The following is a 27,500-nucleotide window of genomic DNA, read 5'->3' on the forward strand; positions in this document are numbered from 1 at the left end:
ACAGGTCATATCTTATTACAGTCATGTATAGCATGTTAGGATACAGTTATAAATAATAATGTAAGATACATGACAGTCACTGCGTTACAGGAAAGATGTGCTTGCACTGGAGAGGGTACAGAGGAGATTTACGAGGATGTTGCCTGGACTGGAGAATTTTAGCTACGAGGAAACACTAGATAGGCTGGGGTTGTTTTCTTTGGAACAGAGGAGGCCGAGGGGAGATTTAATTGAGGTGTATAAAATTATGAGGGGCCTGGATAGAGTGGATCGGAAGGACCTATTTCCCTTAGCAGAGGGGGTCAACAACCAGGGGCACAGATTTAAAGTAGTTGGTAGTGGATTAGCGGGGATTTGAGGGGGAAAAATTCACCCAGAGGGTGGTGGGGGTCTGGAACTCACTGCCTGAAAGGGTGGTAGAGACAGAAACCCTCAGCACATTTAAAAAGTACCTGGATGTGCACCTGAAGTGCCGTAACCTACAGAGCTACGGACCTCGTGTTGGGAGCTGGAATTAGGCTAGATAGCTCTTTTTCGACCGACATGGACACAGCCGGTCGATTGACCGCCTTCTGTGTCGTAATTTTCTATGATTCTATGATTAAAATTATGTAATAATTGAGGATTCAGTCCCCGTTCATTTTACATGTCACAGAAAGAGTCCAGAGGAGATTTACTAGGATGCTGCCTGGACTGGAGATTCTTAGTTATGAGGACAGATTGGATAGGCTGGGGTTGTTCTCATTGGAACCGAGGAGGTTGAGAGGAGACCTCATTGAGGTGTACAAAATATTGAGGGGCCTGGACATAGTGGATAGTAAGGGTCTATTTCCATTGGTGGAGGGGTCTATTGCGAGGGGCCATAGTTTTAAGGTGGTTGGTGGAAGGTTTAGAGGGGGTTTGAGGGGTGCTTCTTTACACAGAGGGTTGTGGGGATCTGGAACTCGCTGCCTGGAAGGGTGGTGGATGCAGAAACCCTCACCACTTTTAAGAGATGGTTGGATGGGCACTTAAAGTGCAGTAACCTGCAGGGTTACGGACCTAGAGCTGGTCATTGGGGTTAGACTGGATGACCTTTTGTTGGCCGACGCAGATATAACGGTAAGTACTGCAGGGAATCGAAAACGGCCAGGGTGATCTCCTGGACTAGTGTCGATCGCCTGGATGGGTTGGAGGGGAATTTTCCCAGATTTTTTTTCTCCCTAAATTGGCCTGGGTTTTTAAATCTGGTTTTTGCCTCTCCCAGGAGATCACCTGGCTCCGGTCGGGGTGGAGTGTAGAATGTTTCAGTGTAAGGGGTGTCGCAGTTGTGTGAAGCGGACTGGTTGGGCTGGTGGGTGCTCTTTGCCTTTCCGTCATTGTTCATTGTTCGTAGGTTTATATGTAACCTTCAGGGCTGCTGACCGAGGGCCGTGCGGCTCTTTGTCGGCCGGCTCGCACACGACGGGCCGGAATGGCCTCCTTCTGCGCTGTAAATTTCTATGTTTTGATGTTTCTAAACAGTCCATTCAGCCCAACCAGTACATGCTGGCGTACATAAAGAAATAAAACTTGCATTGATATTAAGCGCTTTTCACAACCACCAGACATTCCAAAGCGCTTGATAGCCAATCAAGTACTGTTTCTTGAAGTGTAGTCAGTGTTGTAATGCAGGAAACACGTCCCAAACCCACGACCTCTACCACTGAGAAGGACCAAGGCAGCAGGCGCATGGGAATACCACCACCTCCATGTTCCCCTCCAAATCACACACCCAGTGTCATAACATAGAAACCTCGAAAATAGGTGCAGGAGCAGGCCATTCGGCCCTTCGAGCCTGCACCACCATTCAATATGATCATGGCTGATCATTCACCTCAGTACCCCTTTCCTGCTTTCTCTCCATACCCCTTGATCCCTTTAGCTGTAAGGGCCACATCTAACTCCCTCTTGAATATATCTAACGAACTGGCCTCAACAACACTCTGCGGCAGAGAATTCCACAGGTTCACAATTCTCTGAGTGAAGAAGTTTCTCCTCATCTCGGTCCTAAATGGCTTACCCCTTATCCTTAGACTGTGACCCCTGGTTCTGGACTTCCCCAACATCGGGAACATTCTTCCTGCATCTAACCTGTCCAATCCCGTCAGAATTTTATATGTTTCTATGAGATCCCCTCTCATTCTTCTAAACTCCAGTGTATAAAGGCCCAGTCGATCCAGTCTCTCCTCATATGTCAGTCCTGCCATCCCGGGAATCAGTCTGGTGAACCTTCGCTGCACTCCCTCAATAGTAAGAACATTCTTCCTCAGATTAGGAGACCAAAACTGAACACAATATTCCAGATGAGGCCTCACGAAGGCCCTGTACAACTGCAGTAAGACCTTCCTGCTCCTATATTCAAATCCCCTAGCTATGAAGGCCAACATGCCATTGGCCTTCTTCACCGCCTGCTGTACCTGCATGCCAACTTTCAATGACTGATGTACCATGTCACCCAGGTCTCGTTGCACCTCCCCTTTGCCTAATCTGTCGTCATTCAGATAATATTCTGCCTTTGTGTTTTTGCCACCAAAGTGGATAACCTCACATTTATCCATATTATACTGCATCTGCCATGCATTTGCCCACTCACCTAACCTGTCCAAGTCACCCTGCAGCCTCTTAGCATCCTCCTCAAAGCTCACACCGCCACCCAGCTCAGTGTCATCTGCAAACTTGGAGATATTACACTCAATTCCTTCATCTAAATCATTAATGTATATTGTAAATAGCTGGGGTCCCAGCACTGATCCCTGCGGCACCCCACTAGTCACTGCCTGCCATTCTGATAACTACACCAATGCAGCCAATGCAGTGGCACTGGGGCCCTTGCCTGAACGTTAGGACTTTTTTCCCCCAAATTTTTAATTTTATTGGTTTTTCGGTCCTATTTCGCTTTTGCTCGGTTCAATTTCGCCGAAATATATCCTTATCTTAAAAACTAATTATTTAATGAAAAAATTCGGTTCAATTTCGCCGCAAAAATTCCCAAAACGAATTATTTAATAATTGTTTTCAATTCAATGTTGCTAAAATTTTAAATAACTATATCATTCGAATAGTAATATGATATATAATAAGTAACGTTTTAATTAATGTGGCTTCTCTTTAGGGACATCCTAATATATCTTTTCATGTTGCAGTAATATTTCCCATACCTCGGGAGCCTCTTATCAACAAAGGCAGACATTGATGCGGAGATTCAGCACCGCCTCCAGTGCGTCAGAGCAGCCTTCGACCGCGTGCGGAAAAGAGTGATTGAAGACCAGGCCCTCAAATCTACCACCAAGCTCATGGTCTACACGGCTGTCGTAATACCCGCCCTCCTGTATGGATCTGAGACATGGCCCATGTACAGCAGACACCTCAAGTCGCCGGAGATATATCACCAACGATGTCTCCGCAAGATCCTGCAAATCCCCCGGGAGGACAGACGCACCAACGTTAGCGTCCTCGACCAGGCCGACATCCCCAGCATCGAAGCACTGACCGCACTCGACCAGCTCCGCTGGGCAGGGCCACATTGTCCGCATGCCAAATACGAGACTCCCTAAGCAAATGCTCTACTCGGAACTCCTTCACGGCAAACGAGCCAAAGGTGGGCAGAGGGAAACGTTACAAGGGACCACCCTCAAGGTCTCCCTGGTAAAGTGCGACATCCCCCACCGACACCTGGGAGACCCTGGCCGCAGACCGCCCTAAATGGAGAAAATACATCCGGGAGGGCGCTGAGCTCTTCGAGTCTCGACGCAAGGAGCATGAAGAGATCAAGCGCAGACAGCGGAAGGAGCGTGCGGCAAACCAGCCTCACTAACCCCTTCCCTCGACTAATGTCTGTCCCACCTGTAACAGGGTCTGTGGCTCTCGTGTCAGACTGTTCAGCCATCAAAGAACAAAGAAGCAAGTCTTCCTCGATTCCGAAGGACTGCCTATGATGTTATCCACCACAATCCCCTGATGTTACAGCACTAAGGCCGTCTTCCATCTTGGATAAGAGGGACTCTTCACAATCGGATACCCTTTGACGAATTTTCTACTATTCCTATTGTTAAGTATCTTTTTACAATATTTCTACTGTACTGCGATAATCCCTCGTTATGCTGCAATTTCAGAACCTTTCCATCGTTATGATTTTTTATTATTGTTTCCTGTCGTTCACTAGTTATTTTTCTGTAATTTTGAGGAGTTGTTAGAGTTGAATGTTGAGTTATTGGTTTCATTTTTAGAGTCAGTGAAATTGAACCGAACAAAAGGCGAAATTGAAATGAAATTTTTAATTAAATAATTCGTTTTTAAGACAAGGAAATATTTCAGCGAAATTGAACCAAACGAAATCGAAATAGGACCGAAAACCCGATAATAATTTTTTTGTAAAAAAAATGTTAAACTATTTTCTTTCAGATAGAATGCAACTGTTGTTAATTAAGAAAAGTCTATGCTCTATATTTTATTTATAAAAATACAATTGCTATGTTTGCATTCGGGCCCACATGCTCTAGTTATGCCACTGCACACAGCATCCCGACTTGGAAATATATCGACCGTTCCTTCATCGTCGCTGGGTCACAATCCTGGAACTCCCTCCCTGACAGCACTGTGGGAGCACCTTCACCACACGGACTGCAGCGGTTCAAGAAGGCGGCTCACCACCACCTTCTCAAGGGGCGATTTAGGGATGGGAATAAATGCCGGCCTTGGCCAGCGACACCCACATCTCAGGAAGAATAAATAAAAAGAGGCAAGCAGGAAGAAGACCAGAAGTTTGTATTTAATATAAAGAATAACACACGTTCGAGTGCTTTCCAAGAGAGCGTCACACATTAGGATCAAGGTAACACTTACAGTAATCTTGCCTCTTATCCAGTTATATGCCTCAAAACACTTCGCAACGTGCAACGCAGCAACTATTGTCAAGTAGCAAGTTGGCTCTTCATTTATAAACATTGATTCGCTCATCGAGGTGAGGGATGTTGCTGCTGGGAAATGTGACTTGTTCCCAGTGATAGATACAGAGTAAAGCTCCCTCTACACTGTCCCATCAAACACTCCCAGGGCAGGTACAGCACGGGGTTAGATACAGAGTAAAGCTCCCTCTACACTGTCCCATCAAACACTCCCAGGGCAGGTACAGCACGGGGTTAGATACAGAGTAAAGCTCCCTCTACACTGTCCCATCAAACACTCCCAGGGCAGGTACAGGGGGTTAGATACAGAGTAAAGCTCCCTCTACACTGTCCCATCAAACACTCCCAGGGCAGGTACAGGGGGTTAGATACAGAGTAAAGCTCCCTCTGCACTGTCCCATCAAACACTCCCAGGGCAGGTACAGGGGGTTAGATACAGAGTAAAGCTCCCTCTACACTGTCCCATCAAACACTCCCAGGGCAGGTACAGGGGGTTAGATACAGAGTAAAGCTCCCTCTACACTGTCCCATCAAACACTCCCAGGGCAGGTACAGCACGGGGTTAGATACAGAGTAAAGCTCCCTCTACACTGTCCCATCAAACACTCCCACGGCAGGTACAGGGGGTTAGATACAGAGTAAAGCTCCCTCTACACTGTCCCATCAAACACTCCCAGGGCAGGTACAGGGGGTTAGATACAGAGTAAAGCTCCCTCTACACTGTCCCATCAAACACTCCCAGAGCAGGTACAACACGGGGTTAGATACAGAGTAAAGCTTTCCCTCTACACTGTCTCATCAAACACTCCCAGGGCAGGTACAGGGGGTTAGATACAGAGTAAAGCTCCCTCTACACTGTCCCATCAAACACTCCCAGGGCAGGTACAGCACGGGGTTAGATACAGAGTAAAGCTCACTCGACACTGTCCCATCAAACACTCCCAGGGCAGGTACAGCACCGGGTTAGATACAGAGTAAAGCTCCCTCTACACTGTCCCATCAAACACTCCCAGGGCATGTACAGGGGGTTAGATACAGAGTAAAGCTCCCTCTACACTGTCCCATCAAACACTCCCAGGGCAGGTACACCACGGGGTTAGATACAGAGTAAAGCTCCCTCTACACTGTCCCATCAAACACTCCCAGGGCAGGTACAGCACGGGGTTAGATACAGAGTAAAGCTCCCTCTACACTGTCCCATCAAACACTCCCAGGGCAGGTACAGGGGGTTAGATACAGAGTAAAGCTCCCTCTACACTGTCCCATCAAACACTCCCAGGGCAGGTACAACACGGGGTTAGATACAGAGTAAAGCTCCCTCTACACTGTCCCATCAAACACTCCCAGGGCAGGTACAGCACGGGGTTAGATACAGAGTAAAGCTCCCTCTACACTGTCCCATCAAACACTCCCAGGGCAGGTACAGCACGGGGTTAGATACAGAGTAAAGCTCCCTCTACACTGTCCCATCAAACACTCCCAGGGCAGGTACAGGGGGTTAGATACAGAGTAAAGCTCCCTCTACACTGTCCCATCAAACACTCCCAGGGCAGGTACAGCACGGGGTTAGACACAGAGTAAAGCTCCCTCTAAACTGTCCCATCAAACACTCCCAGGGCAGGTACAGCACGGGGTTAGATACAGAGTAAAGCTCCCTCTACACTGTCCCATCAAACACTCCCAGGGCAGGTACAGCACGGGGTTAGATACAGAGTAAAGCTCCCACTACACTGTCCCATCAAACACTCCCAGGGCAGGTACAGCACGGGGTTAGATACAGAGTAAAGCTCCCTCTACACTGTCCCATCAAACACTCCCAGGACAGGTACAGCACGGGGTTAGATACAGAGTAAAGCTCCCTCTACACTGTTCCATCAAACACTCCCAGGGCAGGTACAGCACGGGGTTAGATACAGAGTAAAGCTCCCACTACACTGTCCCATCAAACACTCCCAGGGCAGGTACAGCACGGGGTTAGATACAGAGTAAAGCTCCCTCTACACTGTCCCATCAAACACTCCCAGGACAGGTACAGCACGGGGTTAGATACAGAGTAAAGCTCCCTCTACACTGTCCCATCAAACACTCCCAGGGCAGGTACAGCACGGGGTTAGATACAGAGTAAAGCTCCCACTACACTATCCCATCAAACACTCCCAGGGCAGGTACAGCACGGGGTTAGATACAGAGTAAAGCTCCCTCTACACTGTCCCATCAAACACTCCCAGGGCAGGTACAGGGAGTTAGATACAGAGTAATGCTCCCTCAACACTGTCCCATCAAACACTCCCAGGGCAGGTACAGCACTGGGTTAGATACAGGGTAAAGCTCCCTCTACACTGTCCCATCAAACACTCCCAGGGCAGGTACAGGAGGTTAGATACAGAGTAAAGCTCACTCTACAATGTCCCATCAAACACTCCCAGGACAGGCACAGCACAGGGTTAGATACAAAGTAAAGCTCCCTCTACACTGCCCCATCAAACACTCCCAGGGCAGGTACAACACGGGGTTAGATACAGAGTAAAGCTCCCTCTACATTGCCCCGTCAACACTCCAAGGGCAGGTACAGCACGGGGTTAGATCCAGAGCAAAGCTCCCTCTACACTGTCCCCATCAAACACTCCCAGGGCAGGTACAGGGGGTTAGATACAGAATAAAGCTCCCTCTACGTTGTCCCATCAAACACTCCCAGGACAGGTCCAGCACGGTGTTAAATACAGAGTAAAGCTCCCTCTTCACTGTCCCATCAAACACTCCCAGGGCAGGTACAGCATGGGGTTAGATACAGAGAAAAGCTCCCTCTACACTGTCCCATCAAACACTCCCAGGGCAGGTACAGCACAGGATTAGATAAAGAGTAAAGCTCCCTCTACACTGTCCCGTCAAACACTCCCAGGCAGGTCCAGCATGGTGTTAAACACAGAGTAAAGTTCCGTCTACACTGTCACATCAAACACTCCCAGGGCAGGTACAGCATGGGGTTAGATACAGAGTAAAGCTCCCTCTACACTGTCCCATCAAACACTCCCAGGGCAGGTACAGCATAGGGTTAGATACAGAGTAAAGCTCCCTCTACACTGTCCCATCAAACACTCCCAGGGCAGGTACAGCACGGGGTTAGATACAGAGTAAAGCTCCCTCTACACTGTCCCATCAAACACTCCCAGGGCAGGTACAGGGGGTTAGATACAGAGTAAAGCTCCCTCTACACTATCCCATCAAACACTCTCAGGGCAGGTACAGCATGGAAGATACAGATTAAAGCTCCCACTACACTGTCCCACCAAACACTTCCAGGGCAGGTACAGCACGGGGTTAGATACAGAATAAAGCTTCCTCTACACTGTCCCATCAAACACTCGCAGGGCAGGTACAGCACAGGGTTAGATACAGAGTAAAGCTCCTTCTACACTGTCCCATCAAACACTCCCAGGGCAGGTACAGCACGGGGTTAGATACAGAGTAAAGCTCCCACTACACTGTCCCATCAAACACTCCCAGGACAGGTACAGTACGGGGTTAGATACAGAGTAAAGCTCCCTCTACACTGTCCCATCAAACACTCCCAGGGCAGGTACAGCACGCGGTTAGATACAGAGTAAAGCTCCCTCTACAATGTCCCATCAAACACTCCCAGGACAGGTACAGCATGGGGTTAGATACAGAGTAAAGCTCCCTCTACACTGTCCCGTCAAACACTCCCAGGGCAGGTACAGCACGGGGTTAGATACAGAGTAAAGCTCCCTCTACACTGTCCCGTCAAACAGTCCCAGGCAGGTCCAGCATGGTGTTAAACACAGAGTAAAGTTCCGTCTACACTGTCACATCAAACACTCCCAGGGCAGGTACAGCATGGGGTTAGATACAGAGTAAAGCTCCCTCTACACTGTCCCATCAAACACTCCCAGGGCAGGTACAGCATAGGGTTAGATACAGAGTAAAGCTCCCTCTACACTGTCCCATCAAACACTCCCAGGGCAGGTACAGCACGGGGTTAGATACAGAGTAAAGCTCCCTCTACACTGTCCCATCAAACACTCCCAGGGCAGGTACAGGGGGTTAGATACAGAGTAAAGCTCCCTCTACACTATCCCATCAAACACTCTCAGGGCAGGTACAGCATGGAAGATACAGATTAAAGCTCCCACTACACTGTCCCACCAAACACTTCCAGGGCAGGTACAGCACGGGGTTAGATACAGAATAAAGCTCCCTCTACACTGTCCCATCAAACACTCGCAGGGCAGGTACAGCACAGGGTTAGATACAGAGTAAAGCTCCTTTTACACTGTCCCATCAAACACTCCCAGGGCAGGTACAGCATGGGGTTAGATACAGAGTAAAGCTCCCACTACACTGTCCCATCAAACACTCCCAGGACAGGTACAGCACGGGGTTAGATACAGAGTAAAGCTCCCTCTACACTGTCCCATCAAACACTCCCAGGGCAGGTACAGCACGCGGTTAGATACAGAGTAAAGCTCCCTCTACAATGTCCCATCAAACACTCCCAGGACAGGTACAGCATGGGGTTAGATACAGAGAAAAGCTCCCTCTACACTGTCCCATCAAACACTCCCAGGGCAGGTACAGCGGTTTAGATACAGAGTAAAGCTCCCTCTACATTGCCCCGTCAACACTCCCAGGGCAGGTACAGCACGGGGTTAGATCCAGAGCAAAGCTCCCTCTACACTGTCCCCGTCAACACTCCCAGGACAGGTACAGCATGGGGTTAGATACAGAGTAAAGCTCCCTCTACACTGTCCCATCAAACACTCCCAGGGCAGGTACAGCATGGGGTTAGATCCAGAGTAAAGCTCCCTCTACAATGTCCCATCAAACACTCCCAGGACAGGTACAGCATGGGGTTAGATACAGAGTAAAGCTCCCTCTACACTGTCCCATCAAACACTGCCGGGGCAGGTACAGGGGGTTAGATACAGAGTAAAGCTCCCTCTACACTGTCCCATCAAACACTCCCAGGGCAGGTACAGGGGGTTAGATACAGAGTAAAGCTCCCTCTACACTGTCCCATCAAACACTCCCAGGGCAGGTACAGCACGGGTTAGATATAGAGTAAAGCTCCCTCTACACTGTACCGTCAAACATTCCCAGGATAGGTACAGCACGGGATTAGATAAAGAGTAAAGCTCCCTCTACACTGTCCCGTCAAACACTCCCAGGGCAGGTACAGCACGGGGTTAGATACAGAGTAAAGCTCCCTCTACACTGTCCCGTCAAACACTCCCAGGCAGGTCCAGCATGGTGTTAAACACAGAGTAAAGTTCCGTCTACACTGTCACATCAAACACTCCCAGGGCAGGTACAGCATGGGGTTAGATACAGAGTAAAGCTCCCTCTACACTGTCCCATCAAACACTCCCAGGGCAGGTACAGCATGGGGTTAGATACAGAGTAAAGCTCCCTCTGCACTGTCCCATCAAACACTCCCAGGGCAGGTACAGCACGGGGTTAGATACAGAGTAAAGCTCCCTCTACACTGTCCCATCAAAAACTCCCAGGGCAGGTACAGGGGGTTAGATACAGAGTAAAGCTCCCTCTACACTATCCCATCAAACACTCTCAGGGCAGGTACAGCATGGAAGATACAGATTAAAGCTCCCACTACACTGTCCCACCAAACACTTCCAGGGCAGGTACAGCACGGGGTTAGATACAGAATAAAGCTCCCTCTACACTGTCCCATCAAACACTCCCAGGGCAGGTACAGCACAGGGTTAGATACAGAATAAAGCTCCTTCTACACTGTCCCATCAAACACTCCCAGGGCAGGCACAGCACAGGGTTAGATACAAAGTAAAGCTCCCTCTACACTGCCCCATCAAACACTCCCAGGGCAGGTACAACACGGGGTTAGATACAGAGTAAAGCTCCCTCTACGTTGTCCCCATCAAACACTCCCAGGGCAGGTACAGCACGGGTTAGATATAGAGTAAAGCTCCCTCTACACTGTACCGTCAAACATTCCCAGGATAGGTACAGCACGGGGTTAGATCCAGAGCAAAGCTCCCTCTACACTGTCCCCATCAAACACTCCCAGGGCAGGTACAGGAGGTTAGATACAGAGTAAAGCTCCCTCTACACTGTCCCATCAAACACTCCCAGGGCAGGTACAGGGGGTTAGATACAGAATAAAGCTCCCTCTACGTTGTCCCCATCAAACACTCCCAGGGCAGGTACAGCACGGGTTAGATATAGAGTAAAGCTCCCTCTACACTGTACCGTCAAACATTCCCAGGATAGGTACAGCACGGGATTAGATAAAGAGTAAAGCTCCCTCTACACTGTACCGTCAAACACTCCCAGGGCAGGTACAGCACGGGGTTAGATACAGAGTAAAGCTCCCTCTACACTGTCCCGTCAAACACTCCCAGGCAGGTCCAGCATGGTGTTAAACACAGAGTAAAGTTCCGTCTACACTGTCACATCAAACACTCCCAGGGCAGGTACAGCATGGGGTTAGATACAGAGTAAAGCTCCCTCTACACTGTCCCATCAAACACTCCCAGGGCAGGTACAGCACGGGGTTAGATACAGAGTAAAGCTCCCTCTACACTGTCCCATCAAACACTCCCAGGGCAGGTACAGCACGGGGTTAGATACAGAGTAAAGCTCCCTCTACACTGTCCCATCAAACACTCCCAGGGCAGGTACAGCATGTGGTTAGATACAGAGTAAAGCTCCCTCTACAATGTCCCATCAAACACTCCCAGGACAGGTACAGCATGTGGTTAGATACAGAGTACAGCTCCCTCTACACTGTCCCATCAAACACTCCCAGGGCAGGCACAGCACGGGGTTAGATACAGAGTAAAGCTCCCTCTACACTGTCCCATCAAACACTCCCAGGACAGGTACAGCATGGGGTTAGATACAGAGTAAAGCTCCCTCTACACTGTCCCATCAAACACTCCCAGGGCAGGTACAGCAGGGGCTTAGATACAGAGTAAAGCTCCCTCTACGCTCTGTGAACAATGTGCATGAACGCTATGTCGGGAGACTGGCCCCATCTCTTCTTCTTCTTTGGCAATCCCTCGGAGTCGCGGGTGACTTGTGACTTTGTTCCCTTCCCCGCTCGTGTTGCCCTGTGGGTCTACGAGTGCGATTGCCAACATAGCCAGCACCAAGGAGACAAGTCGAGGATGTTCGCGGTTCACCTCACGTACAGCCAATGGAAGAAGGAGACCTTCGTCCCTTCATTCTGGGCTGGTTCTGGAACATGAGCGTGCACAGGCTCTGCCCTCTCAATACGGCTTCATTTCTAACTCACCTCTCTTTCCCCCTGTTTTAATTTAACCCGGTGATCCCCTGGGTCCAGAACGGCGGCCATTTCGTGATTGTGTGTTCCTCCTCGCCGGAAGGTTTGTCCGGCCGGTGAGTTGTTGCGTGTCGACGCCGGGTTATCGGCTGCAATCTGTGGCCTGCGTCTCCTCCTGTTGTACCTGCCCGCTGGTCTGTCACGCCTCTTACCTCTGCAATATCTGGGCTGCAAACCCCTTCCCCTCGCACTCTCGCTCTCTCGCTCTCTCGCTCACTCAGTTGGGAGTTGGTTTTGGTAGGCTGGGGTTTGGGGTGTTCTCGGGTTATGATTCCTCTCTCTCTCGCTTTCTCCTCCTCGTCCGTCGGTTGGAGTTGGTTTTGGGAGGGCCCACTTTTGTGGCCTGTTCTCCCCCTCTTCACCAGGATGCACTGACGGGCGGCTGCACAAAACTATTGCTGCACATTGTGCACAGGATACAGGAGAGTCATGTGTTCCGCGTCCTTGAAGGGGAGCTTCTCGTTGCAGTAGTAGTGCACCAGCTTGGGAATGCTATCGAAGAGGGCGCTGTTCTGGTTCAGCGTGTATTTATTCTCCTTGGTCTGGGCCAATATGATGTGGACACATGCCTGGCTGGTTCTGTACGGAGCGGACAATAGCAGGAGAGAGAGAGAGAGTGTCAGTGCCATTTGTCTATTGTTACCCCAACCACCCCCCCCCCACCCTCCCAATTCACGAAGGTTGTGGGTCCGAGCCACCGCTCCAGAGATTTGAGCACATAACTCTCGGCCGACGCTCCCACTGCAGTGCTGAGGGAGTGCCGCACTGTCGGAGGTGCCGTCTTTCGGATTACATGGAGTACATAGAAACGTAGAAAATAGGTGCAGGAGCCCTTCGATCCTGCTCCACCATTCAATAAGATCATGGCTGATCATTCACCTCAGTACCCATTCCTGCTTTCTCTCCATACCCCTTGATCCCTTTAGCCGTAAGGGCCACATCTAACTCCCTTTTGAATATATCCAATGAACTGACCTCAACAACTCTCTGTGGTAGAGAATTCCACAGGTTCACCACTCTCTGAGTGAAGAAGTTTCTCCTCATCTCGGTCCTAAATGGCTTACCCCTTATCCTTAGACTGTGACCCCTGGTTCTGGAACTCCCCAACATCGGGAACATTCTTCCTGCATCTAACCTGTCCAGTCCCGTCAGAATTTTATATGTTTCCATGAGATCCCCTCTCATTCTTCTAAATTCCAGTGAGTATAAGCCCAGTCGATCCAGTCTCTCCTCATATGTCAGTCCTGCCATCCCGGGAATCAGTCTGGTGAACCTTCGCTGCACTCCCTCAATAGCAAGCACATCCTTCCTCAGATTAGGAGACCAAAACTGAACACAATATTCCAGGTGAGGCCTCACTAAGGCCCTGTACAACTGCAGTAAGACCTCCCTGCTCCTATACTCAAATCCTCTCGCAATGAAGGCCAACATGCCATTTGCTTTCTTTACTGCCTGCTGTACCTGTATGCCTACCTTCAATGACTGATTAACCATGACACCCAGGTCACTTTGCACCTCCCCTTTTCCTAATCTGCTGCCATTCAGATAACATTCTGCATTTGCCCACTCACCTAACCTGTCCAAGTCACCCTGCAGCCTCTGAGCATCCCCCTCACAGCTCACACCGTCACCCAGTTTAGTGTCATCTGCAAACTTGGAGATATTACATTCAATTCCTTCGTCTAAATCATTGATGTATATTGTAAATAGCTGGGGTCCCAGCACTGAGCCCTGCGGCACCCCACTAGTCACTGCCTGCCATTCTGAAAAGGACCCGTTTATCCCGACTCTCTGCTTCCTGTCTGCCAACCAGTTCTCTATCCACATCAGTACATTACCCCCAATACCATGTGCTTTAATTTTGCACACCAATCTCTTGTGTGGGACCTTGTCAAAAGCCTTTTGAAAGTTCAAATACACCACATCCACTGGTTCTCCCTTGTCAACTCTACCAGTTACATCCTCAAAAAATTCTAGAAGATTTGCCAAGCATGATTTCCCCTTCATAAATCCATGCTGACTTGGACCGATCCTGTCACTGCTTTCCAAATGTGCTGCTATTTCATCTTTAATAATTGATTCCAACATTTTCCCCACTACTGATGTCAGGCTAACCGGTCTATAATTCCCCGTTTTCTCTCTCCCTACTTTTTAAAAAAGTTATGTATGTAACTATGTAATACTTGCCACCAGAGTCCCAATGGTCACCTGCACACATGTGGAGGACCAGTATAAAAGGTTGGCTGTCATGTTGTTTAGGCACTCTGCAGTTGTACCAAAGAAGACTAAGGTAACACTAAGTTTAGCTCACAGTACTCAGCCCCGTGAAGTTCTTCTATACACAACAGGTACCATCCTTGTAAATCTTCTCTGCACCCTCTCCAGTGCCTCTATATCCTTTTTATAATATGGCGACCAGAACTGTACGCAATGCTCCAAGTGTGATCTAACCAAGGTTCGATACAGGTTTAGCATAACTTCCCTACTTTTCAATTCCATAACTCTAAAATTAAACCCTAGTTCCTGGTTTGCACTCGGTCAAAACCTATTAAAGACCTCTATCTCCAGCACGTCTGCCCAGCACAGGAGCCCGAGACCGTCTGAATACTTACTTTAAGGCAAGAGAATACTTGCTGTTTCCTGACTCGCTGTTTCGCACCAGATAACTTGCCTCCTTACACGCCTGCAGCCGAGACTCTGCCTCCATCCGGGTGACTGCTCCGTGATACCATCTGAAAGAAAGACTTGCATTTATATCGCGCCTTTCACGACCACCGGACGTCCCAAAGCGCTTTACAGCCAAGGAAGTACTTTTTGAAGTGTAGTCACTGTTGTAATGTAGGAAATGCGGCAGCCGATTTGCGCACAGCAAGCTCCCACACACAGCAATGTGATAATGACCCGGATCATCTGTTTTAGTGATGTTGGTTGAGGGATAAATATTGGCCCCAGGACACCGGGGAGAACTCCCCCTGCTCTTCTTCCAATAGTGGCCCCGGGATCTTTTACATCCACCTGAGGGGGCAGACGGGGCCTCGGTTTAACGTCCCATCCGAAAGATGGCACCTCCAAGAGTGCGGCGCTCCCTCAGTACTGCCCCTCCGACAGTGCGGTGCTCCCTCAGTACCGACCCTCCGACAGTGCGGCGCTCCCTCAGTACCGCCCCTCCGACAGTGCGGTGCTCCCTCAGTACTGCCCCTCCGACAGTGCGGCGCTCCCTCAGTACTGTCCCTCAGACAGTGCGGCGCTCCCTCAGTAACGCCCCTCCGACAGTACGGCGCTCCCTCAGTACTGCCCCTCCGACAGTGCGGCGCTCCCTCAGTACCGCCCCTCCGACAGTGCGGCGCTCCCTCAGTAACGCCCCTCCGACAGTGCGGCGCTCCCTCAGTAACGCCCCTCCGACAGTGCGCCGCTCCCTCAGTACCGCCCCTCCGACAGTGCGGCGCTCCCTCAGTACTGCCCCTCCGACAGTGCGGCGCTCCCTCAGTACCGCCCCTCCGACCAGTGCGGCGCTCCCTCAGTACCGCCCCTCCGACAGTGCGGCGCTCCCTCAGTACCGCCCCTCCGACCAGTGCGGCGCTCCCTCAGTACCGCCCCTCCGACCAGTGCTGCACTCCCTCAGTACTGCCCCTCCGACAGTGCGGCGCTCCCTCAGTACCGCCCCTCCGACCAGTGCGGCGCTCCCTCAGTACTGCCCCTCTGACAATGCGGCACTCCCTCAGTACCGCCCCTCCGACAATGCGGCACTCCCTCAGTACCGCCCCTCCGACAGTGCGGCACTCCCTCAGTACCGCCACTCCGACAGTGCGGCACTTCCTCAGTACTGCCCCTCCGACAGTGCGGCGCTCCCTCAGTACCGCCCCTCCGACAGTGCGGCGCTCCCTCAGTACCGCCCCTCCGACAGTGCGACGCTCCCTCAGTACTGGAACTGGGAGTGTAGGCCTAGATTTTTTGCTTAAATCTCTGGAGTGGGACTTGAACCCACAACCTTCTGACTCGGAGGCGCGTGGGAAAATGGAAATGACAATTAAACCTGGGTGAAGGTTCAAGGCCCAGAGTGTTGGGTGCCAAGCTTGAGAAAGCGCAGGAGAAAGGATTTGGTAAATGAAGATGTAGTTGGCCTCAGGTTTGGGTCTTCAAACTCTGTAAAATGGAGGAAGGAGGGAGATGAGGAGTTCCATAGTTTGAGGTCAGGGGGAGGTATGAGTTAAGAGTACGAGTATTGTGCACAGTTTTGGTCTCCTTACCTAAGGAAGGATATACTTGCCTTGGAGGCGGTGCAACGACAGTTCACTGGATTGATCACTGGAATGAGAGGGCTGTCCTAATGGGGAGAGATTGAGTAGACTGGGCCGATTCTCTCTGGAGTTTCGAAGAATGAGAGGTGATCTCATTGAAACGTTTAAGATTTTGAGAGGATTGACAGGGTAGATGCAGGGTGGGTGTTTCCCCCCGGGGCTGGGGAGTCTCGAACCAGGGGGTCACACAGTCTCAGGATAAGGGCTCGGCCATTGAGGACTGAGATGAGGAGGAATTTCTTCACTCAGACGGGGGTGAATCTTTGGAATTCTCTGCCCCAGAGGGCTGTTGAGGCTCAGTCCTTGAGTATATTCAAGGCTGAGCTCGATCGATTTGTGGACACTCAGGGAATCAAGGGTTCACGAAAAGAAAGACTTGCATTTATATAGCGCCTTTCATGACCACCGGACACCTTAAAGCGCTTTACGGATTAGGGCGGGAAAGTGGAGTTCAGGTGGAAGACCAGCCGTGATATTGAATGGCGGAGCAGTCTCAAGGGGCCGAATGGCCGACTCCTGCTCCCGTAAGATGGGGTTCAACACTGTGAGAACACGGCAGAATTGGGTCGCGGGAGCTTCAGGGGAACAAGGGAGGGGATATCATAAGAACATAAGAAATAGCAGGAGTAGGCCATATGACCCCTCGAGCCTGCTCCACCATTCAATACGATCATGGCAGATCCGATCATGGACTCAGCTCCACTTCCCCATAACTCCTTATTCCCTTAAAGATCAGCCGATTAGGAAAAGGGGAGGTGCAACGAGACCTGGGTGACATGGTACATCAGTCATTGAAAGTTGGCATGCAGGTACAGCAGGCGGTGAAGGCGGCAAATGGTATGTTGGCCTTCATAGCGAGAGGATTTGAGTATCGGAGCAGAGAGGTCTTACTGCAGTTGTACAGGGCCTTGGTGAGGCCACACCTAGAATATTGTGTTCAGTTTTGGTCTCCTAATCTGAGGAAGGACATTCTTGCTATTGAGGGAGTACAGTGAAGGTTCACCAGACTGATTCCCGGGATGGCAGGACTGACATATGAGGAGAGACTGGATCGACTGGGCCTGTATTCACTGGAGTTTAGAAGGATGAGAGGGGATCTCATAGAAACATATAAAATTCTGACGGGACTGGACAGGTTAGATACAGGAAGAATGTTCCCGATGTTGGGGAAGTCCAGAACCAGGGGTCACAGTCTAAGGATAAGGGGTAGACCATTTAGGACCGAGATGAGGAGAAACTTCTTCACTCAGAGAATTGTGAACCTGTGGAATTCTCTACCACAGAAAGTTGTTGAGGCCAGTTCGTTCGATATATTCAAGAAGGAGTTAGATGTGGCCCTTACGGCTAAAGGGATCAAGGAGTATGGAGAGAAAGCAGGAAAGGGGTACTGAGGTGAATGATCAGCCATGATCATATTGAATGGTGGTGCAGGCTCGAAGGGCCGAATGGCCTACTCCTGCAACTACTTTCTATGTTTCTATGTTTCTATCATGGACTCAGCTCCACTTCCCTGCCCGCTCCCCGTAACCCCTTATTCCCTTATAGACCGTCACTTACACTTGTTTCTCTAAGGGAATGGTTGGGTCCACCTTCTCTCCTGCCTCGCCGCTCTGTTGCTTTAGGACCTTTTGCGTCCAGCTCGGGTGCCTGTGGTCGTGCCTAACCTTCTCCTCTTTGGGCGGCGATGCTCTCTCTGCGGAGTCAAACTGGACTAAGGCGGGAGAGAGGCAGAAAGTGGCAAACAGTGTTGGACAAAGGGCTGGATTTACGGTGGTGCATAGCCTCAGTTAATGCAAGTGTTGGAGTTTCGCGACCGGGCGCGCATATTTTAGTGCCCGATGGAAAATTCATCCGCGGCTCACCAGGGGGCGCAAACCATTAGCGCCGGGCTGCTGACGCTTGTGCCCCGGTCAGTAAACTGGGTGCGTGCGCCTCATTGAGCGCCCGCCAATAACGACGTCTGGAAAAACAGTCGGTACAGGCTTGCAGTGTCGTTAACTGGCGGCTACTTCAAGGGATGAGGCTACTTAAAGAGACTCCCAAAGCAAGCGCTCTACTTGGAACTCCTTCACGCAGATCATCATCATATAGGCAGTCCCTCGGAATCGAGGAAGACTTGCTTCCACTCTAACAATGAGTCCTCAGGTGGCTGAACAGCCCAATACGAGAGCCACAGTCCCCTGTCACAGGTGGGACAGACAGTGGTTGAGGGAAGGGGAGGGTGGGACTGGTTTGCCGCACGCTCCTTCCGCTGCCTGCGCTTGGTTTCTGCACGCTCTCGGCGACGAGACTCGAGGTGCTCAGCGCCCCTCCCGGATGCACTTCCTCCACTTAGGGCGGACTGGTCTTTGGGCCCAGGGACTCCCAGGTGTCGGTGGGGATGTTGCACTTTATCAGGGAGGCTTTGAGGGTGGTCCCTAATAACGTTTCCTCTGGCCCACCTTTGGCTCGTTTGCCGTGAAGGAGTTCCGAGTAGAGCGCTTGCTTTGGGAGTCTCGTGTCTGGGGGGCATGCGGACAATGTGGCCCTGCCCAGCGGAGCTGGTCGAGTGTGGTCAGTGCTTCGATGCTGGGGATGTTGGCCTGGTCGAGGACGCTAACGTTGGTGCGTCTGTCCTCCCAGGGGAATTGTAGGATCTTGCGGAGACATCGTTGGTGGTATTTCTCCAGCAACCAAGCGCAGGCAGTGGAAGGAGCGTGCGGCAAACCAGTCCCACCCTCCCTTTCCCTTATCAACTATCTGTCCCACCTGTGACAGGGACTGTGGTTCTCGTAATGGACTGTTCAGTCACCTGAGAACTCACTTCAGGAGTGGAAGCAAGTCTTCCTCGATTCCGAGGGACTGCCTATGATGATGAAAGGGATGAGGAAGCACTTCCCTCGGAGGTCACAGTCAATGCAACGTTTACACACAGCACGGTGCGTGAGCCTGCGAGTTTGCAGCAGACAGAGCAGTGCAGCTTGGAAACAAGTGATTTGGAAAACTATAACGGGTGCGTTACCATGACGCCCGCGACTTTCAGACTCGGCTTTTCGCGGGATCTGATTCGGAGTTCTGCGCATGTGCAATGGGCCGGCATTGTACCGACCAAACATCCGTTATCGCACTCCCCCACCAGCTCTAGTGTGTGTCGGCTGATTTATTGTCCCTGTCAAATCTTCACCCCATTCTGACGAATTTCTGGGCGGGAGATGTAAACCTTTTCAAGCCGCTAAAAGTAGCGCTCCGCCTGGATTAACATCGCGACACAGGCGCGACCGAATTTCACCCCCAAAGTATCGGTCAAGGGACATTTCACCTTCTCAGTGGGGCATCACACCTCCTTCAATCTCTCTCGTGTGGTGGGTCCTGTTTCTAAGAGCCCCTTCCCCCCTCTCCCGTCCCTTCCAGCTCTTCACCCAGTTCTTCCCAGTGTGAGCATTGACAGCTGTTTGATAACGGACAGCATCACAGCTGAGCCCTCTCCTGTCCTGCACACAACACACACTCACACACACTGGGGCCTCACCCCTTCCTATCTCTGTAACCCCCTCCAGTCCTACACCCCTCCCTATCACTGCAACCACTCCAGTCCTACACCCCTCCCTATCACTGTAACCCCCTCCAGTCCTACACCCCTCCCTATCACTGCAACCACTCCAGTCCTACACCCCTCCCTATCACTGTAACCCCCTCCAGTCCTACACCCCTCCCTATCACTGCAACCACTCCAGTCCTACACCCCTCCCTATCACTGTAACCCCCTCCAGTCCTACACTCCTCCCTATCACTGTAACCCCTCCAGTCCTACACCCCTCCCTATCTCTGGAACCCCCTCCAGTCCTACACCCCTCCCTATCTCTGTAACCCCTCCAGTCCTACACCCCTCCTTATCTCTGTAACCTCCTCCAGCCCCTACATCCCTCCCTATCTCTGTAACCTCCTCCAGCCCCTACACCCCTCCTTATCTCTGTAACCTCCTCCAGCCCCTACATCCCTCCCTATCTCTGTAACCTCCTCCAGCCCCTACACCCCTCCCTATCTCTGTAACCTCCTCCAGCCCTACACCCCTCCCTATCTCTGTAACCCCCTCCAGCCCCTACACCCCTCCCTATCTCTGTAACCTCCTCCAGCCCCTACACCCCTCCCTATCCCTGTAACCCCCTCCAGTCCTACACTCCTCCCTATCACTGTAACCCCTCCAGTCCTACACCCCTCCCTATCTCTGGAACCCCCTCCAGTCCTACACCCCTCCCTATCTCTGTAACCCCTCCAGTCCTACACCCCTCCTTATCTCTGTAACCTCCTCCAGCCCCTACATCCCTCCCTATCTCTGTAACCTCCTCCAGCCCCTACACCCCTCCTTATCTCTGTAACCTCCTCCAGCCCCTACACCCCTCCCTATCTCTGTAACCTCCTCCAGCCCCTACATCCCTCCCTATCTCTGTAACCTCCTCCAGCCCCTACACCCCTCCTTATCTCTGTAACCTCCTCCAGCCCCTACATCCCTCCCTATCTCTGTAACCTCCTCCAGCCCCTACACCCCTCCCTATCTCTGTAACCTCCTCCAGCCCTACACCCCTCCCTATCTCTGTAACCTCCTCCAGCCCCTACACCCCTCCCCATCTCTGTAACCTCCTCCAGCCCCTACACCCCTCCTTATCTCTGTAACCTCCTCCAGCCCCTACACCCCTCCCTATCTCTGTAACCCCCTCCAGCCCCTACACCCCTCCCTATCTCTGTAACCTCCTCCAGCCCCTACACCCCTCCCGATCTCTGTAACCTCCTCCAGCCCCTACACCCCTCCTTATCTCTGTAACCTCCTGCAGCCCCTACATCCCTCCTTATCTCTGTAACCTCCTCCAGCCTACACCTCTCCGTATCTCTGTAACCCCCTCTAGCCCCTACAACCCTCCCGATCTATGTAACCTCCTCCAGCCCCTACACCGCTCCCTATCTCTGAACCTCCTCCAGCCCCTATACCCCTCCCTATCTTTGAACCTCCTCCAGCCCCTATACCCCTCCCTATCTCTGTAACCTCCTCCAGCCCTACACCCCTCCCTATATCTGTAACCTCCGCCAGCCCCTACAACCCTCCCTATCTCTGTAACCCCCTCCAGCCCCTACACCCCTCCCTATCTCTGTAACCTCCTCCAGCCCCTACACCCCTCCCTATCTCTGTAACCTCCTCCAGCCCCTACACCCCTCCCTATCTCTGTAACCTCCTCCAACCCCTACACCCCTCCCTATCTCTGTAAACCCCTCCAGCCTCTACACCCCTCCCTATCTCTGTAACCTCCTCCAGCCCCTACACCCCTCCCTATCTGTGTAACCTCCTCCAGCCCCTACACCCCTCCCTATCTCTGTAACCTCCTCCAGCCCCTACATCCCTCCCTATCTCTGTAACCTCCTCTAGCCCCTACACCCCTCCCGATCTCTGTAACCTCCTCCAGCCCCTACACCCCTCCCTATCTCTGAACCTCCTCCAGCCCCTACACCCCTCCCTATCTCTGAACTTCCTTCAGCCCCTATACCCCTCCCTATCTCTGTAACCTCCTCCAGCCCCTACACCCCTCCCTATCTCTGTAACCCCCCTCCAGCCACTACACCCCTCCCTATCTCTGTAACCTCCTCCAGCCCCTACACCCCTCCCTATCTCTGTAACCTCCTCCAGCCCCTACACCCCTCCCTATCTCTGTAACCTCCTCCAGCCCCTACACCCCTTTATCTCTGTAACCCCCTCCAGCCCCTACACCCCTCCCTATCTCTGTAACCTCCTGCAGCCCTACAACCCTCCCTATCTCTGTAACCTCCTCCAGCCCCTACACTCCTCCCTATCTCTGTAACCTCCTCCAGCCCCTACACCCCTCCCTATCTATGTAACCTCCCCCAGCCCCTACACCCCTCCCTATCTCTGTAACCCCCCTCCAAACCCTACACCCCTCCCTATCTCTGTAACCAACTCCAGCCCCTACACCCCTCCCTATCTATGTAACCTCCTCCAGCCCCTACACCCGTCCCTATCTCTATAACCTCCTCCAGCCCCTATACCCCTCCCTATCTCTGTAACCTCCTCCAGCCCTACACCCCTCCCTATCTCTGTAACCCCCTCCAGCCCCTACACCCCTCCCTATCTCTGTAACCTCCTCCAGCCCCTACACCCCTCCCTATCTCTGTAACCCCCCTCCAGCCTCTACACCCCTCCCTATCTCTGTAACCTCCTCCAGCCCCTACACCCCTCCTTATCTCTGTAACCTCCTCCAGCCCCTACATCCCTCCTTATCTCTGTAACCTCCTCCAGCCTACACCTCTCCCTATCTCTGTAACCCCCTCTAGCCCCTACACCCCTCCCGATCTCTGTAACCTCCTCCAGCCCTTACACCCCTCCCTATCTCTGAACCTCCTCCAGCCCCTATACCCCTCCCTATCTTTGAACCTACTTCAGCCCCTATACCCCTCCCTATCTCTGTAACTTCCTCCAGCCCTACACCCCTCCCTATCTCTGTAACCTTCCCCAGCCCCTACACTCCTCCCTATCTCTGTAACCCCACTCCAGCCTCTACACCCCTCCCTATCTCTGTAACCTCCTCCAGCCCCTACACCCCTCCTTATCTCTGTAACCTCCTCCAGCCCCTACATCCCTCCTTATCTCTGTAACCTCCTCCAGCCTACACCTCTCCGTATCTCTGTAACCCCCTCTAGCCCCTACAACCCTCCCGATCTATGTAACCTCCTCCAGCCCCTACACCGCTCCCTATCTTTGAACCTCCTTCAGCCCCTATACCCCTCCCTATCTCTGTAACCTCCTCCAGCCCTACACCCCTCCCTATCTCTGTAACCTCCGCCAGCCCCTACAACCCTCCCTATCTCTGTAACCCCCTCCAGCCCCTACACCCCTCCCTATCTCTGTAACCTCCTCCAGCCCCTACACCCCTCCCTATCTCTGTAACCTCCTCCAGCCCCTACACCCCTCCCTATCTCTGTAACCTCCTCCAACCCCTACACCCCTCCCTATCTCTGTAAACCCCTCCAGCCTCTACACCCCTCCCTATCTCTGTAACCTCCTCCAGCCCCTACACCCCTCCCTATCTGTGTAACCTCCTCCAGCCTCTACACCCCTCCCTATCTCTGTAACCTCCTCCAGCCCCTACATCCCTCCCTATCTCTGTAACCTCCTCTAGCCCCTACACCCCTCCCGATCGCTGTAACCTCCTCCAGCCCCTACACCCCTCCCTATCTCTGAACCTCCTCCAGCCCCTACACCCCTCCCTATCTCTGAACTTCCTTCAGCCCCTATACCCCTCCCTATCTCTGTAACCTCCTCCAGCCCCTACACCCCTCCCTATCTCTGTAACCCCCCTCCAGCCACTACACCCCTCCCTATCTCTGTAACCTCCTCCAGCCCCTACACCCCTCCCTATCTCTGTAACCTCCTCCAGCCCCTACACCCCTCCCTATCTCTGTAACCTCCTCCAGCCCCTACACCCCTTTATCTCTGTAACCCCCTCCAGCCCCTACACCCCTCCCTATCTCTGTAACCTCCTGCAGCCCTACAACCCTCCCTATCTCTGTAACCTCCTCCAGCCCCTACACTCCTCCCTATCTCTGTAACCTCCTCCAGCCCCTACACCCCTCCCTATCTATGTAACCTCCCCCAGCCCCTACACCCCTCCCTATCTCTGTAACCCCCCTCCAAACCCTACACCCCTCCCTATCTCTGTAACCAACTCCAGCCCCTACACCCCACCCTATCTATGTAACCTCCTCCAGCCCCTACACCCGTCCCTATCTCTATAACCTCCTCCAGCCCCTATACCCCTCCCTATCTCTGTAACCTCCTCCAGCCCTACACCCCTCCCTATCTCTGTAACCCCCTCCAGCCCCTACACCCCTCCCTATCTCTGTAACCTCCTCCAGCCCCTACACCCCTCCCTATCTCTGTAACCCCCCTCCAGCCTCTACACCCCTCCCTATCTCTGTAACCTCCTCCAGCCCCTACACCCCTCCTTATCTCTGTAACCTCCTCCAGCCCCTACATCCCTCCTTATCTCTGTAACCTCCTCCAGCCCCTACATCCCTCCTTATCTCTGTAACCTCCTCCAGCCTGCACCTCTCCCTATCTCTGTAACCCCCTCTAGCCCCTACACCCCTCCCGATCTCTGTAACCTCCTCCAGCCCTTACACCCCTCCCTATCTCTGAACCTCCTCCAGCCCCTATACCCCTCCCTATCTCTGAACCTCCTTCAGCCCCTATACCCCTCCCTATCTCTGTAACTTCCTCCAGCCCTACACCCCTCCCTATCTCTGTAACCTTCCCCAGCCCCTACACTCCTCCCTATCTCTGTAACCTCCTCCAGCCCCTACACCCCTCCCTATCTCTGTAACCTTCTCCAGCCCCTACACCCCTCCCTATCTCTGTAACCTCCTCCAGCCCCTACACCCCTCCCTATCTATGTAACCTCCCCCAGCCCCTACACCCCTCCGTATCTCTGTAACCCCCCTCCAGCCCCTACACCCCTCCCTATCTCTGTTACCTCCTCCAGCCACTACACCCTTCCTTATCTCTGTAACCTCCTCCAGCCCCTACACCCCTCCCTATCTCTGTAACCTCCTCCAGCCCCTACACCCCTCCCTATCTCTGTAACCTCCTCCAGCCCCTACACCCCTCCCTATCTCTGTAACCTCCCTCCAGCCCCTACACCCCTCCCTATCTCTGTAACCCCCTCCAGCCCCTACACCCCTCCCTATCTCTGTAACCTCCTCCATCCCCTACACCCCTCCCTATCTCTGTAACCTCCCCCAGCCCCTACACCCCTCCCTATCTCTGTAACCTCCTCCAGCCCCTACACCCCTCCCTATCTCTGTAACCTCCCTCCAGCCCCTACACCCCTCCCTATCTCTGTAACCTCCCTCCAGCCCCTACACCCCTCCCTATCTCTGTAACCTCCTCCAACCCTTACACCCCTCCCTATCTCTGTAACCGCTGCTCCCCCACCCGCCCCCAAGATGTCTGCGCTCCTCGATGTCTGCCCTCCTGAGCTACCCCGATTATAATCACTCCACCATCGGTGGCCGTGCCTTCAGCTGCCTGGGGCCCCAAGCTCTGGAACTCCCTCCCTAAACCTCTCCACCTCTCTCTCTCCTCCTTCAAGACGCTCCTTAAGACCAACCAACCTCTTTGACTCAGATTTTTGGTCACCGGCGCTAATTCCCCCTTATGCGGCTCGGTGTCAAATTTCTAAAATCTCATAACACTCCTGTGAAGTGTCTCGGGACATTTCACTCAGGATCATGTGAGCGCGCACTGGGTCCGTGCAGCAGAGCAGGTCTCCAGTCGTCCTGGGTAACCCTTGCCCCTGGGACCAAGACCTCGCTCGGTCAAGCCCCGTGTGGCGGCTGGGTGTGCAACAGGTCACCCCCACGGCAAAACAATCCACCCCCAGGGCATCTTCCACCCTTCAGGATGGAGTTCGGGATCCGGAATATTAGGTCCTTCACTGAAACACCTGTGAACTCATCCCTTGGAAGCAAGTCACCCTCGACACGAGGGACCGCCTAATACTATACGATAAATACAAGCTGTGGTTATTGTTGCCGTTGTACCTGCGAATGCTTTCACGATCTGTTCCGTCTTCCACTCCCAGGGCTGCTCATACTCTGCGGCTGGCCGCTCGTCGTTCTCGGGCAGGCAGCTGTCCATGGGCCGCTGGTTCCCCGCCCTCTCCAGGCCCGAGCTCCCAGGTGCCTCGGGCTTGGCTCCCATCTCCCCCGGCTCGTAGGGACTGTCGTACAACAGAGACTTCCCCAGTGGGTCCTTCGACCCTCGCCTGCGAATCTCTGAATAGGGGGGGGGCACAAAACAAATAAAGGTCAGTTCATCTGTTAACTGCATAAAAACGTGGCCATCACGGTGAAGCTTCTGAAACACTGGGTCGGCCTCAAATGGAGTATTATGCCGCACTGTCGGAGGGGCAGTGCTGAGGGAGCGCCGCACTGTCGGAGGGGCAGTGCTGAGGGAGTGCCGCACTGTCGGAGGGGCAGTGCTGAGGGAGTGCCGCACTGTCGGAGGGGCAGTACTGAGGGAGTGCCGCACTGTCGGAGGGGCAGTGCTGAGGGAGCGCCGCACTGTCGGATGGGGAATTCTGAGGGAGTGCCGCACTGTCGGAGGGGCAGTGCTGAGGGAGTGCCGCACTGTCGGAGGGGCAGTACTGAGGGAGCGCCGCAATGTCGGAGGGACGGTACTGAGGGAGCGCCGCATTGTCGGAGGGGCAGTACTGAGGGAGCGCCGCACTGTCGGAGGGGCGGTACTGAGGGAGCGCCGCAATGTCGGAGGGGCAGTACTGAGGGAGCGCCGCACTGTCGGAGGGGCGGTACTGAGGGAGTGCCGCACTGTCGGAGGGGCAGTACTGAGGGAGCGCCGCACAGTCGGAGGGGCGGTACTGAGGGTGCGCCACACTGTCGGAGGGGCAGTACTGAGGGAGCCCCGCACTGTCGGAGGGGCAGTACTGAGGGAGCGCCGCACTGTCAGAGGTGCCATCTTTCGGATGAGACATCAAACCGAGGCCCCGTCTGCTCTCTCAGGTGGACATAAAAGATACCATGGCCTCTATCATCATAGTATCTTACAGCACAGGAGGATCCCATTGGGCCCATCATTCCTGTGCCGACTCTGTGACAGAGCGATCCAATCAGTCCCACACTCCCCACTGCTCTTTCCCCAAAGCCCTGCAATATTATTTCCCCTTCCAGTATTTATCCGATTCCCGGTTTGAAAGTCACTATTGAATCTGCTCCCACCGCCCTTTCAGGCAGCGCGTTCCCGATCACAACAGCTCGCTGCGTTAAAAAAATCGACTGTCCGCCCTTCCCCCCGCTGCCGGCTTTTTTTTTTTGCCGATTAACTTAACTCGGTGTCCATCTGGTTACCGAGCTTCCTGCCACTGGAAACAGTTTTTC

General features: G+C 52.8%; 1 protein-coding gene across 1 annotated transcript in view; it reads right to left on the bottom strand.

Annotated features, from left to right (window-relative positions):
- Positions 1-11,540: 11,540 nt before the first annotated feature.
- The window catches only part of LOC139240235 (SH2 domain-containing adapter protein E-like), a 36,968-nt gene continuing 21,008 nt past the window's right edge, over positions 11,541-27,500 (bottom strand). The window contains exons 3-6 of the mRNA XM_070868716.1: positions 26,148-26,381; positions 18,123-18,276; positions 14,880-14,999; positions 11,541-12,846 (exon numbers count right to left, since the gene is read on the bottom strand). Coding sequence (XP_070724817.1) covers positions 12,660-12,846; positions 14,880-14,999; positions 18,123-18,276; positions 26,148-26,381 — 695 coding nt within the window. The 3' untranslated portion in view covers positions 11,541-12,659. The remainder of the gene's footprint in view (positions 12,847-14,879; positions 15,000-18,122; positions 18,277-26,147; positions 26,382-27,500) is intronic.

The sequence above is a fragment of the Pristiophorus japonicus genome, chromosome 30 (genome assembly GCF_044704955.1).
Source record: "Pristiophorus japonicus isolate sPriJap1 chromosome 30, sPriJap1.hap1, whole genome shotgun sequence".
Lineage (NCBI taxonomy): Eukaryota > Metazoa > Chordata > Chondrichthyes > Pristiophoridae > Pristiophorus > Pristiophorus japonicus.